This window comes from Paroedura picta, chromosome 4, assembly GCF_049243985.1.
Source record: "Paroedura picta isolate Pp20150507F chromosome 4, Ppicta_v3.0, whole genome shotgun sequence".
Lineage (NCBI taxonomy): Eukaryota > Metazoa > Chordata > Lepidosauria > Squamata > Gekkonidae > Paroedura > Paroedura picta.
In genome coordinates this window covers 68986751-69001668 of record NC_135372.1, presented here as the reverse complement: position 1 = coordinate 69001668, position 14918 = coordinate 68986751, and the positions used below count along the sequence as shown (strand labels likewise).

Here is a 14918-nt window from a genome sequence, read left to right as displayed (position 1 = left end):
TTTTTCCCTCTTGCCGCAGATGGATGGACCAGATCCAATAGGATGAAATTAATGCAAAAGAAATTCCGTCTAAACATCTGGAAGAAGTTCGTGACAGAACGGTTTCTCAGTGGAACAGGCTTCCTCGGGAGGTGGTGGGTTCTCCATCTTTAGACATTTTTAAACAGAGCTGTTTCCATGAAGATTCAAGGGGGGGAGCAGGTTACAGTAGATGAGCAATAGGGTTGTGAGTGTCCTGCATAGTGCAGGGGGTTGGACTAGGGGACCCAGGAGGTCCCTTCCAATTCTATGATTCTTTTTGCACTTGTTGTTGTTATGTGCGAAGTCGTGTCCGACCCATCGCGACCCCATGGACAATGATCCTCCAGGCCTTCCTGTCCTCTACCATTCCCCGGAGTCCATTTAAGTTTGCACCTACTGCTTCAGTGACTCCATCCAGCCACCTCATTCTCTGTCGTCCCCTTCTTCTTTTGCCCTCGATCGCTCCCAGCATTAGGCTCTTCTCCAGGGAGTCCTTCCTTCTCATGAGGTGGCCAAAGTATTTGAGTTTCATCTTCAGGATCTGGCCTTCTAAAGAGCAGTCAGGGTTGATCTCCTCTAGGACTGACCGGTTTGTTCGCCTTGCAGTCCAAGGGACTCGCAAGAGTCTTCTCCAGCACCAGAGTTCAAAAGCCTCAATTCTTTGACGCTCGGCCTTCCTTATGGTCCAACTTTCGCAGCCATACATTGCAACTGGGAATACCATAGCCTTGACTAAACGCACTTTTGTTGGCAGGTTGATGTCTCTGCTTTTTAGGATGCTGTCTAGATTTGCCATAGCTTTCCTCCCCAGGAGCAAGCGTCTTTTAATTTCTTTGCTGCAGTCTCCATCTGCAGTGATCTTGGAGCCCAGGAAAATAAAATCTGTCACTATCTCCATTTCTTCCCCATCTATTTGCCAGGAATTGAGAGGGCCGGATGCCATGATCTTTGTTTTCTTGATGTTGAGTTTCAAGCCAACTTTTGCACTCTCCTCCTTCACCCGCATCAACAGGCTCTTTAGTTCCTCTTCACTTTCTGCCATTAGAGTGGACCATTAGTTTGCACTTAGTAAGACTATTTTAAGTTCCATCCATCCAGCTTCCAAACAGGCAAGCAGGAGTCTTATCTGAGTTAACAAAATGTGGAAGTAATCAAGTCATACTTATAGGCAAGTGTGAGAGTAAATTAATAAACATACAGCATAATGAAAAAGGGCAGAACGGAGCCAAATGCTCTACTTCAAAGAAGCTGATTCCTAAAATATTTCCATGCTTGAGAAGACAGGCAGGGGGTAGAAGGGCAAGATTTCAGCTAACCAATGTCAGCAATTGATTATCTGGTCGCCTGTTATTCGCTTGCCTTAATGTAGACATATTTATTGAGTCCAAGATGTTTCCTATGCAACTCAATCTCCAAATTGCTGTTTCCCCCATTTATCTCTGGAATCTGTTACCCATTTTCATTATGCTATATGTTAACTTACCCTCACAGTTGCCTAGAAGTATGAACTGCTTACTTCTATTCCATGACATTGTACCTGAGGAAGTATGCGTGCACACGAAGGCTCATACCTTGAATAAAACTTGTTTGTCTTAAAGGTGTCCCTGGACTTTAAATCTCTTCTTGCTCTATAAAGTTAGTACAGTGAAAGCAATCCAAAAGCATCTGCCTGACCAATGAGAGGGACGGGGTGTTGGAAACAGGCCTTTGGTCTGACCTACACAGCACTTCTTGTGAAATCGGTACAGGTGTAAAGCGTGAGGGGGAAATGGTGGAGACGCAACACCGGCCTATCCGTTTACTCGGCAGCCTCTGCGGAGAGGGCAGAACAGCCGATATCCTATAGGCGACCAGACGCCGGGAGCCGCATGCGCACAATGCCTCGAATAAAACACGACCCGGTAAAACAGGCGAAGCCGAAGTCAGCCGCTCAAAGGTCCTCATAGGCAGGAAAAGGAAGCTGGGGGCGTTCCTTCCTTGGTTTCCGTTCCCCGCCAGTCGCATGCGCGGTCAGTACGGAGTTGGGTGCGGCGGATGTGTGAACATGGTGAGTGGTGGCTGGCCTCTTTTGTTTCGGAGGGGGGGGGTCTTATGTGCACGCGCATGGCGCCGTATATCCGCCCTCCCCGTTCTGGTTCTCTGTGGTGGGAAAATGGGCCTCTTCAGCCCGCTTCGTCCGGGTGTGTTTTTGGGGGATGAGGCGCGTGATAGTGGGAGTCGGCGGCCTTAGGCAGCAAAATAATCATAATAAAGGCAAGAGATCTAGTTAACGGAAAGATTAGGGTCAGGACGGACGGTGAGCTGCCAAATTGGTTGAAACGTTTCTCTGCGTAGCGCCGGAGATTCCCTTCGCGCGGGGAATCACGTGGCTAACCTGCGGTCTTGGGAACAGCGAGCTTCCCGCGTTTTAAAAGTAGCGCATTAAATTGCCCCGTGTTCTCCCCCATTTTTATGCCTACGGAACCATTTCATTTACATTGTAGGCACCATGTTATTGTCCTTCTTTAGGAGTCGGTAAGAACAAGCTCAGTCTATGGCTAAAGCTCCCAGTGGTTGCCCTTCTATGGATGAATTGGGTAGTTTCTAATTTCCATTTCTAAGATTGGGCGTGATATGGCCTACTCCACTAGGTGAGCATTAGACTATAACTAGATATCTAGCAGTTTTATTACATTGCTATTATGTACTTAAAGGAGTTTTGGCTTATTTTAAATGTGTACTATAATTTCTTAGCTGTTTCTTAAAAGACATTTTAGTTGTTCATTCAGCAGCCATGTTCAGTGAATTGAGCTATTTCAGTTAAAGGTGAAAAATTGACATCTTAATGAGTGAGGGTCCACGAAGGCAATTCATTCTGCAACAGAACAAAACTGACCTAATAGACTCTTTCTAGTGCATGTCCAAATGACAAGTCAAGCATTTCTTCACAAAACTTGTAGCTGTTTCCTGGCAGTCCTAGAACCATGTGCTTCTCTTTTGTTCATGCCTAAGTATAGTACTTCAGGGAGGCGTGGAGTGATATGTGCTTGATTCTAAAGATTACATCATTATAAAGGAAGTGTCTGGCACAACTAAATATAGTAAAGCACAACAAAATCAAGTCCTAGTGTGATTTATTCACTGTCCCAGTTTTACGGAGCAATGCTTGACTTCGTCATGCTGTGCCCAGGCAGAAGGAAGAGAGAAAGATATTGAAATTGGGGAAACAGTGGCAAAGGGTTGCAGTTTTTGCAGGTAGAAATTACTATGTCTACTGAAACTACTTTGTCAAATTGAAGGAGTGACGTTTGTGAAATAAAGCAGCAAAGTGTATGTGAGAGCCTCCTTAGACCTTTGAAATATGCACATGTATACATGTACTGGTATTGCCTCCATCTATTAAAGAGTTTTTATATGTTATATACATTTTATATGTTAAAAAAAACCTCGAGATTTGAACAACTATTTAAAATTACTTTGACCAATTGCTGTTTTCTTAAGGGAACACCACAAAAAGATGTTGTAATAAAAAATGATGCACCGGGTATGTTGTTGTTAGAGAAGCATGTGGACTACATAGCGGCTTATGGAACAAAGAAAGATGATTATGTGAGTAACATTTTTGTTATAATGGTGATAGGCAGGTGAATATTGTAGATAAGAGAATTTTAACATAAACTGCAAATGGTTTCTCTAGGTCAATGATGTAACGGCATGTATTAACTGATTCTGAAGCTGAAGACTCTTCCTTTTAGCTCTAGAATTACACTGAGACCTGAGAAATACCTTTTGCATTTTGCTTAAACTAAGTTCCACTTTCTCCTTTACATAAACATAGGTACTGTGGCGTGTGAGAATTAAATATTACTGTTAATCTGTGCAGGATTCATCTAATATTTTAACAAGCATATGTTACAATCTTTTTTGAATTGTACCACTTTTAAAAGGCAAATAGGACCCCCCCCCCCTGTTGCTTGAAGAGGTTAAACTACAGGAGGCAGAACTTTGCCCATTTATAGCCATCTCAATGTATTGTTGCTTGCACATGGCTTTGTTATTTGATGTTTTTCCCCATCACATATCTCTTTTATGCTAATTCATTCCATATGGCTTAAAAATACCTTTTAAAATTTGAACGCGCTTGTGCTAGCTATTGTTTAGCTCAGCAGTTCCCATATTTTTCAGCATGGAGACCCACAAGTCTAAATTTACTTGGTATGGTGACCCAACCAGAGCAAGCCCAAGATTCTTTAGCACCCTAGGCAAACTGACATTGGCATCCATCTAGCTCATAACTCCATTTTGTACAGAGGCTAACCAAATGTTCTTGAGAAACAGAAAAAATCACACCAAGTGCACAGCTGCCCCATTATAAATCACAAGCAAGTGGCATGCCTTTGCATATGAAGGTTACATTTTGATCTTTGACCACCCTCCTCGTCCATTATTCGCTCTGATCCCTCCAAAAATTCTAAGCAACTTTCTAAGTAACTCAGGACAAATATTACTTAACCAGCATATATATAGGCAGAGAAGAAAAATACCAGCTAATATATGACATGGAAGATACTCTTTCCAGGGTCAGATTGGGGCATTCATACCATTCTTTAATAAACTAAAATTTGCTTTTGCTGTACAACCCTGGTCAACAATAGGATTCAGCCAATTTCTGAAATTTATTTATTTTAGGATTTATATTCCACCCTGTCTTTGGTTTATTTTTTTATTTTTAATCTTTTTTTTGTTGTTGTTTGGATTTGCGGGATCACTTCCTTTAACATTTTTCCCTGACTATGAACATAATTGTATAGCAGTCCTATTGCATCAAGGTCTTTTGATATTGGGTAAAACAATTATAGTAATATGGAAGAAATTCATGCTATTAAAATTATTTGAAAAGGCCCTTGTTAGTAAGAGATAAAGGCTTCAAATTTTACATAATAGTTGGGGCTTGTTCTTTCCAGTAAGATACAAAGAAAGGTTTGTGCTTTTATTTTTTGTGGTACTAAAATATTGAATTTTTACAGGAATACTGTATGTCAGAATATTTAAGAATGAGTGGTGTTTATTGGGGATTGACAGTGATGGATCTTATGGGACAGCTGCATCGAATGAACAAAGAAGAAATTCTGGCATTTATCAAATCTTGTCAACATGAATGTGGTGGAATAAGTGCCAGCATAGGTCATGACCCTCACCTGCTATATACACTTAGTGCTGTCCAGGTAAACTAATGGGCAAAGTTTTTTTTTTAATAAATTTGTTACAACTTTACCAAACTTGTATTTTCACACCGTAATATTAATTATCCTATATTGTAACACCAGCAGTAGCAAACCCTGACTCTTGCTGCTTCTGATTACCTTACTTGGCCTAATGTATGTTTACCTGCTGGTTTTCAGTGAAGAAAACCACAGTGCTTACTAAACCGTTTATTATGTCCAAAGCAAGTTATTGGTCTGACCATTTTATTGGTGAGCTGCTATTGACTTCTGTACAGGATGTACTGTTAAAAAATTAAATGTGGCTTCTTAAACTGGCATATCTTTTTCAGATACCATTAAGAGTGAGGCATTATCTGTATTTAGACAAGAACAATATAATCTCAGGCTATGTTCAATGAATTTCATTGGAAGGGTGAGGGTTCGGCAGGGCTGTTTGTATTGTTAAAGAATGCTGCTACTTGTGATACAGGGCTTCTCAAGTCAATGATGTCTCTTGGAACTTTTTATCTGAATCTACTGCTGATGTGGTCTTAACCCATAGCTCTAGAATTACTCTGAGACTTGAGAACGCTTCTGTGAATGTCTTGCATTTTTAGAATTTTTGGTACCAAATACCTTTTCAGGGCTGGTACAAATGGAATGTTTAATAGGGTGGATGGATTATTATTGCCACCAGAGTTGTCCTGGATGAGGTGGGTCTTACCTTTCTGCAGCAGGTTGACACAACCCCCGCCAGCTAGTCCTTTTTCTATAGGAAAGGAGGGGGCGGGTCCCTTTCCCTGTGCTTTTTTGGTTTCCCAGTCTGCCCCTATAATTAATCATGGTTGAGGGACTGAAAAAGGCCTTGATAGTCAGAGTAGAATGCCAAAGCAGGTGCAAAAGACAAGAGGGAATCCATACATTTTCTGTTTTTTGTGGTTTGGCTTTAAAGTAGTTGCCAGCTTTGATTGTGGACCCTTTGCATTATGCTTTTGTTTCTGTGCCCAAACATTTTTTTGGTCATTGGGACAATGGTTGGTTTCACACAGATCTAGAGTATGCAGAACTGAAACTAAAACTGTAAATCTTTGCTATAGTCCTCAGGATACTTGCATCTGAATTGTCCAGCTGATTACTGTGTAATAGTTTTCCTTGCAGAGCTGCCTTGACTTTTAAAAGACACTACAAGGAACTACTTGAGACAGTTGTATAAATTCATATGTGGAAGTGCTGAGAAAATCCATACATATGTGAACCACAAAAAACTTTAAATTATCCTTAATGTTGTTGATGTGTTCTATAAATGCCTTTATTTTTTGTAGAAATCTTAACTAAAATGGTTCTTTATTGCAGATTCTAACTCTGTATGACAATCTACACGTTGTGGATATAAATAAAATTGTTGATTATGTAAAAAGTCTACAAAAGGAAGATGGGTCATTCGCTGGAGACAAATGGGGTAACATTCTTCAGATATGATTGGATTGATACTTTATTTTAAGAGTGGAGGGAAAGTCCTTTTTCATTGCTTTGTATGTGCATTGTGAGGCTAAAGTGTAAAAAGGATTGTGATAGTATTCCAGTCAGTTGCCAGTATGAATAGTGTTCAGATATAAGAGTTTATATAAGATGAGTTTAAGTGTATTGTGACTGGCAATATTGTCTCTTCCCTTTCACTTGATCATTTTTCTGAAGCCTGAGAATAGCCAAGTTGTAATACACTGAAAGCTGATATTGTTTCACATCTTATTCCGTGGGATATGAAAGAAGCTCTTACTTAAATAAGGTAACGTATTTGGCTATAAATATTACAGAAAGAAAACTTACGATGGAAAAATATAGGATGATTGTATAGATATTAAACATAAAGATAATCTTGAAATAGGATAAAGGCTGAATGATTGCAGATTCAGCTTTGATTAGAATTACAGTGGGCTCTTCTTTGCTGTGTACATAGTATATCTAGTATTGCTGCATACTTTCTAAAGCCTCAGGTTTCAAGCCCTAGGATCTTGTCACTAGTGCTTTGTGTTTGCACTGCTTTAGAAATATGTATGCTATATACTACTAAGGTTTATTGATGATTAGTCTAAAATTAGTTTGGTTTCAGCATAGAAGTGCTGTTCATTATGAAGGTAAATGCTTCTAGAAGCTGTGATAATCAGCAAACTGCAAGGATATTTAATTTCCCTGGAAAGTCACAAACATCTTTAAGTATCATTACCAAAATGTTTAAGTGAGCTGTAGTAAAACCATGCTTGTTGAAGGTCATTTTGTAGAACATGTAAGTAAATAGAAATAGGGTTTTGTTTTTATAAATTTGTATTTTTTCATTGCATGTGTTAACTGTTCAGCGGTTTCCTTACCAGGTTAGGTATTAAGGTGCACAGTTTATTATTTTATTTAAAACATTTTATGTTACCTTTCCACCAAGTATTTCATTTCTTCCTGCAGGAGAAATAGATACAAGATTTTCATTTTGTGCAGTAGCAACACTAGCCCTTCTGGTAAGTTCTTTCATCAGGAAAAATCTGATTTTTGAAATGCATGGATAAATTGCTATGGACATAAACTGGTTGTTGTTGTTGTTTTTGTTGTTATTATTATTATTAATTGGATTTATCCACCACCACTCTTGAAACCAGTCTGGCTTGTGGCGGTTTACAATAAAAGAATAAAAAACAGCTTTCCAGAGTATTACTAGCAAGCTGGTCAGAGATATTTCTGGGTGCTGTAAATAAGACCTACAGTGTTAAAAGCTTCTATTGATTTTTATTTCTTAGATTTATATACCACCCTTCTTTGTGGCTCAGGGCAGTTTACATAGAACATAGGGATAATTACAGTGTAATTCCATAACATCAAGTAAAACACAATTGTAACAGTGGTTTCAATAATTAGTGATAACCTGTCAACTATAGTCCCATAAGATAGTCGGCTCAGGGTTCAGTTAATGGGGAGGGGGTTCTGGGGGCCCAGTAGATATTGCTGGTTCAGTCAACTTGAACCACATGCATGGTGAAGGACCTCCATTTTGCGTGCCTTGCAGAACTGTAATAGCTCAGCCAGGGCTCTGATCTCTTCAGAGAGCTCATTCCACCAGGTGGGAGCTAGGAGAGAGAAAGCTGTGGCCATGGTTGATGTCAGATATGCTTCTTTGGGGCCAGGGATTGCCAGCCAGTTGGAAGTGGCAGAGCATAGAGTTCTTTGGGTAGTAGAGACCCAGACCACGTGTCGCCTTAAAGGTGATTACCAAGATAGCTTGATTATTATACTTCTCAACATCTACCTAAATGTTCTTTCTATAATATATACTTCAAATCCTGGCTTCTGGGGTCTTGGTTGAGGCATAGAAGAAATCAGTTTCTTAGGGGAAAGTTGTTTGCTAAACTGTAACGCCCTGAGCAATGGAAATTAATTGTAAGATATTCAGTGCACTGAAGTTTGTTTTCCTTTGTATAATGAGAAAGTATGTAAGAAGGAAAGTGTATAGTGTTATCTGTACTTTTTAAAGACTTGGGTAAAGAGGAATGGTTGAGAAACTTCCTTATACCCTGCACAGATGAACTTACACTTCCCATTTAATTTACCTCCCTCCCTAGGCAACAGTTTGCCATCTTGATTCTTCTTGGTATTAGAGTAGTACAAACTCATTATAGGGATTTACTGCCTTTCAGGGTAAATTGGATTCAATTGATGTGGACAAAGCAATAGAGTTTGTTTTGTCTTGCATGAACTTTGATGGAGGATTTGGTTGTAGACCAGGATCTGAATCACATGCAGGACAGGTAAGTTGTGCTGTTTATAAATAAATTTAGCAAGGGTTATTTACAACAAAATGCGCCTCATTTTAGCATACTTAGGTTTAAAAATATAATCCCCTGACCCACTTCCTTCATCCCATAAATGTTGATGTAACCTAGAAATAAAGTTATCTTATGTTCCACATGACGTGATCATAAACATGTGGCTGTATTATCTAAGCATGCCTAGGAAGGCGAGGGAGAAAGACCTTTTTAATGTTAAATTTCAAACTGGGAGGAAAGTAGTAAAGAGCAGGTTTCTGTCAATGTTGGTCTTAGTTTTTTCACTGCTTGATAGCTTTAACAATTTGGATAAAGAACTGAGAGGACTAGGACCTAGAATTTGAAATTAAAGAATAAACTTTTAGCAGGATAGAAAATAAGTAATTTTTCAGGGTTACTATGTACAAATAGATTAAAGGATTAGTTTGAAAAAATGATAGACAGGTTAATCTTATAGGTGCAGGTGTAAAACTGCCACAGTAACTGAAGGAGTTTGATTTGCCAGTAAGGCATGAAGTCTGGGAGGAACCTATCTATTTCATGAGCCAAAATAAATACAGGTGCAGGACTGTCCTTAAATTTGACCCTGTGCATCAATCAATAGAATAAATAATCTTGCTTGTTATTATATATGTTATATTTCTGTAGTTTCTCATCTCAGGACTAATGGAAATTAAATTTAGTAATGTGGGAATTTGGTTAATGGTTAGGATGTTGTATACTGTCAACTTCCTTTGCTTTACCTGAATAGCAATATTTTTAAAAGACATGAACTTTATATCTGTAATTTTAGATCTATTGTTGCACAGGATTTCTGGCAATTACTGGCCAATTGCACCAAATAAATGCAGACTTGCTAGGATGGTGGCTTTGTGAACGGCAGTTGCCATCTGGTGGCCTCAATGGAAGGCCAGAGAAGGTATGAAAACATATTTTACATCTTAAGGTGTAGTCTTTTTTTTCTGGAACAAGATGAAAACATTTGCCATCTCCACAGTCTGTTAACCCATTTCAAAAGAACTCAAAGCAATGGTATATAGTTCTTCCTCCACTGTCTTATTCTTGCAGCAGTCCTGTAGTTTAAGTTGAGTATATGAGACTGCCTTATGATAGTCCAGTGATCTTCCTGGACGAATAAGAATTTGAGCCTGTGTCTTTCACATTTAAAGCATGCTGGCATTTGAAAAAGCAGTTTTGCTGTAGTTACATTTTAGAATCATATTACCGCAATGAAACACATTCTGGGAACAGTTCATGTGCACATTGCATTTAGGAAGCTGTTTTGAGTCTTCTAATAATAGCATTAAAATTAAACGCCTTCAGATCTATGGATTTAAATGTATTGTGATTGAATAAAGAGGACAGCCCTGAAATATTACCTCTGTGCTTACAGATTAATTATTCAATACTACTTTATTGTAGAAAACCCTGTCAGTGTGTCTCTACTTGTATCAGTATTACAGGCAAATGTTTTGAAATATTGGTAATCCTTGTTTTAAAATGGCATTTTAAAAAATCTTCAAAACAAATACTCAAAAGCAACAACTTTTGTCCTGAAATTTAATGCAGCCAGCTTGAGAGATACTCCACTTGGGTTATTTCCTTGGAGCTAGAAATACTGGAGAAATGGGTATCACTGGAAAATTGTAGAAATGCTGTATAGATGTTGAAAACATTGACGGTGTCATTCTGTTTTTTATATTTTGCCTGTTAAAAAGAGAATCGATGTGGTTAATGTAGTATTCCAAAACAATCACTTAAAACAATTGAGTACTTGAAAAATTATCATCAGGAGTGTTGCGTTTTGCTTTAATACTTAGCAGTTTTTTGTGATTGGTTTTAATGTGTGTTTATTTTAATTAATCCTGTGAATATCCTAAGCCTAGGATATCTGCATAACTTCCTGGCCATGAAAAAGCAGCAAATCCAATTAAAAGACAACTTTGTTAAGGAATGACTGAATTCAGATATGCACGTATGGTGAATGCATTGGAAAAAATCCACAAGCAAATTCTGATGATTGTGCTGTGTATGAGGAATAGCTTTCCTTCAGTCTCTTTTTCTTGTAACTGTGTTTCCCTTTTAGACCAGATTATTTATTAGTAGTAGTATTATTACTAGGTCATGCCATTACAATTGTTCTCACAGTGTCTGTCATTTTTGCTAGTTACCAGATGTGTGCTATTCGTGGTGGGTGCTGGCATCTTTGAAAATCATTGGCAGGCTACACTGGATTAACAGACAGAAATTACGCAACTTTATCTTGGCTTGCCAGGATGAGGAGACTGGAGGATTTGCTGATAGGCCAGGAGATATGGCAAGTTTTCTACCTTCAATAATGTATTAAGGTCTTCTGTATGTGTTCAGGGTTTCTTAACCAATAAACAAGTTTTGTCTCAAGTATTCAAATTCTATGAAAATTTGTTATTTAGTGGTGTTAAATCTACAAATGATAGCCTTCCCAAGTCATACTGCATTCAGGTCAACCTCTGAAGCGGAAGTATCTGATATACATCTTTCTCTAACATTACTCGGTCTTGAGTGGGTGGTTGCTTGGGAAGTCCAGGTATCTCTAGTAAGTGCAAGCACCAAGTCATATCTGACCCTTGGGGTGACGCCCTCTAGCATTTTCATGGCAGACTCAATACGGGGTTTGCCAGTGCCTTCCCCAGTAAGACATGTAGATACAGCTAATAAAATTAATGAATTAGAGATGTTAACTCTAATAGTTTTGAATCCAACATCCCTCATATAGAGTTGAATGTGTTCATGGGGGCTTCTTAGCATGCTTTTTCTGTGACTAGTCCTGTGCCTTGAAAAGCACCCTCCTACACAACATCAGAGGACTTTCCTGAATCTCTTTAGAGTTGGGAAGGGCTGCCACCTGCAGGGGCTAGAACTCTACTCTGTGCAGGTCAGATTTCTTTGGAATCTGGCCCAATTAGGAACTTGTTTAACATTACCACTACAACTTCTAGATGGCAAAATTTTATGCTGATATTTTAATGTGCACCTTGGTACATTATAGGTGGATCCATTTCACACTTTGTTCGGAATTGCTGGACTCTCGTTACTGGGAGAAGAACAGATAAAGCCTGTGAATCCTGTGTTCTGTATGCCTGATGAGGTCCTTGATAGAATAAATGTACAGCCAGAACTTGTGAGCTAATTTTTCATGTCCTACAGAGTTGCCATACTCAGCTGCTTTGATTTTTTTCATCAAAATACATTTTAAAATGTTTACATGACAAATTACCACTTTTATGTCATTTTGTATGTGGACTGTATTCAAAGCTAATAAAAATGTGCTTGAAATTCTCCATAGCAGATATAGACTTACATTTAAGTTGTCTTTAAAAACATTTGCTTCAGGGGTTTGTTCTGGTCATGTTAACTGATATACTGTATTAGGCACAGTAGATGAATACTTGAATTGTTTGACTTTATATTTATTATATTCACCCATCTTGATAGCATGTATTGGACAGTGAATTGTCCTGGATACTGTTTCCATGTCAGTGACACTTTATGCACTTAAGTTTCTGTAGTTTTTAAAATCTAATTTGAGTCACTTTGTCTTGTCCTACAAAACAGTAGACATTTTGTGGTACAAGAGTATTGCTTTTTACTAATGACATCATTTAATGAAGTTTAATAATGAAACCATGTACCTTGATATAAACTGATGTCCTTGCTGACTTTCTAGGATTTGTTCCTTTATTCTAAATCCCACTTTCAGTAGTATTTAGAACAGTTATGTGTGTCTGTGTGTACATGTGTATATATATAATATATATATATATATATATATAATATAATATAAAAATCCAAACAAAGAAAAGTATACTGTTTTCTGTAAGGTGAAATATCTATTTCCACTGGAATTCTAGAAGTGCCTCCATTTCACATGTCACAGTTGAGCATTTGTAATTTGGCTGAAACACTTTGTATAAAGTGAGATTCTGCTTGAAAAAAATAAAGCTAATTATGGTTTTAAGTGGTTTAAGACTGAAATTATTTATGGTCCACTAAAACTGATAGAAATATGCTTTTCCTATTTTTCATTAGTCTTTTGAGAAATTACAAACTTCTAAATTAACCAAAGAAATCTAATCAACCGGTGAATAGTTCACATCAGTAATTGTGACAGGAAGCACCTTATGCATCATGATTAAGTTCTGTTTGGGTTGCATACAGGAAAAACTTAATTTTTACCTTATGCAGTTTAGTGCATTAAGCATCTAGATTTGTCTTGCAGGAAATTGCCATTTTTGGCTGCAGTGAAGGGATAAGGCAATGAGTCTTCAACTACCAGATTGTTTTAGAAGCAGCTTCTCTGACAATATATAACAAATTAGGTAGAATCTTGTGTTCCTAATTAGTAAGTTTGTATAAAATGAAAGCTACAACTTCTGAAAAGTCACTGCATTAAACATCAGAGATAACTGATACTGATTTTATCCCCAGATAGGTTTAACCTGTATATTAAACCTTTGGCTGAAATCATCCAAATATTAACAATAATGAAATGTGAAGTTGGAGATTTATTTACTTATCTAAACTTCCTGACACAGCTCTGAAAATCCTGGGCATAGCTTAAGGCTATGATCAAGGTGCTGAGGGCAGACAAACTGAACATTAATCCAGACAAGATGGAGGTCCTGGTGCTTGGGAAGGCGAACTGGCTGGTGGTGTTCTAGATGTAGATGGACTTAAATTTTCTTTGTAGATCAACTTAAAGGCTTTGAAATGCTTTTGGACTTGGCCTTATTAATAGCAACTGTGCCATCTGTCTTTGAGTGCCTTTCAATTACGTACTGCTCACAAGCTGGCTCCTTATTTAGACTGCAGATAACTGTACTGATTCATGTTACCAAAACTTCCTGATCTACTGTAACTAAAATTTTTAAAGGCCCAGATAAAAAAAAAACCCAGAGGCATTCAAGAACAATGTTTTTCTTTCACAGTTTAGGGCCCGTATACTTAACACAATCACATCTCTATATGCTCCCAAAGATTATACTCAGTAAGTTTTTTTCCTATGGTGCTGTCTATTAGGATTTTCCTTATGGCTAAAGGCAGTGGTCCCCAACCTTTCTGAGGCTGGGGACCGGCAGGGCATCGGGCCGCGCCCGCACGGGACATGCCCGCGCATCAGGCCGCGCCCGCATGGCCGCGCGGCCTGGCCCTGATTCCCTCTCCCCGCCCTCCCGCAGTAAGAAGCTTCCCGGGCCGCAAGCTTGCGGCCTGGGAAGTTTTCTACTGCGGGGGGGGGGGGGGCGGGGAGAGGGAGCCGCGGCCCAGCGCCATGGCCTTCGCGGCCTGGCACCGGGCCACGGCCCGCAGGTTGGGGACCACTGGCTAAAGGTACGGCATGAACTTTTTCTGTGGTACGCCCAATCCTGGAATAATTTCCCAGACCAGGTTCAGAGTGCCTTCATTTGGCTGCATTAAGGCATTTTATTTGCATTTATATATCATCGTTCTCCCTTTTGTGGCTCAGGGATGCTTACAGAAAATGTTAGTACAGAATAAATTTGGTAACTCTGACAGCAGTCATGACAATAATAGCATGTTCAGGTAATTATCAACAATCTTAACATCATACAACATTGGTCTGCAATCCTATAGAGTGTACTTATCTAGATAGTAGGAGGTTCTAGGGGCCCAATTGATGTTGTCACTGACCTCAACCAAAAGCATGGTAGAAGAGCTCTATTTTGCAGGCCCTTAGAAGTGTCATAGTTCAGCAGATCCTGGATGTTCTCTGGGACCTTGTTCCACCAGATGGGGGCCAGGATAGAGAATGACCTGGCTGTGGTTGAGGCCAGATGTGCTTCCTTGGAGCCAGGGACTACTCGCCAGTTGATATTGGCTGAGTGTAGCAGGGATATAGGCAGAGGAACAG

The 14918-nt window shown here is 39.0% G+C and overlaps 1 protein-coding gene, 1 long non-coding RNA gene and 2 other non-coding genes across 5 annotated transcripts in view; 3 read left to right on the top strand and 1 right to left on the bottom strand.

Moving 5' to 3' along the window:
* The first annotated feature begins 1913 nt into the window (after positions 1–1913).
* RABGGTB (Rab geranylgeranyltransferase subunit beta) lies at positions 1914–13007 on the top strand. Of its 2 annotated transcripts, XM_077333302.1 has the most exons (10): positions 1977–2068; positions 2530–2651; positions 3502–3609; positions 5028–5225; positions 6558–6663; positions 7659–7711; positions 8882–8992; positions 9804–9929; positions 11178–11327; positions 12039–13007. In XM_077333302.1, the coding sequence occupies exons 3-10, from the start codon at positions 3547–3549 to the stop codon at positions 12177–12179; spliced, it is 948 nt and encodes a 315-aa protein (XP_077189417.1). In that variant the 5' UTR covers positions 1977–2068; positions 2530–2651; positions 3502–3546; the 3' UTR covers positions 12180–13007. The 2 variants fall into 2 exon arrangements, with proteins under 2 accessions (XP_077189416.1, XP_077189417.1); XM_077333301.1 differs by lacking the exon at positions 2530–2651 and having other exon boundaries at positions 1914–2068.
* Positions 3697–3778, top strand: LOC143836950 (small nucleolar RNA SNORD45). The gene has a single exon (XR_013230860.1). It is a non-coding gene; the product is annotated as a small nucleolar RNA SNORD45 (small nucleolar RNA).
* On the top strand, positions 5704–5789 carry LOC143836951 (small nucleolar RNA SNORD45). Its single transcript, XR_013230861.1, has one exon. It is a non-coding gene; the product is annotated as a small nucleolar RNA SNORD45 (small nucleolar RNA).
* LOC143835520 (uncharacterized) overlaps positions 10444–14918 on the bottom strand; it is a 73091-nt gene continuing 68616 nt past the window's right edge. The window contains exon 4 of the long non-coding RNA XR_013230185.1: positions 10444–10717. This is a non-coding gene — a long non-coding RNA (uncharacterized LOC143835520). The remainder of the gene's footprint in view (positions 10718–14918) is intronic.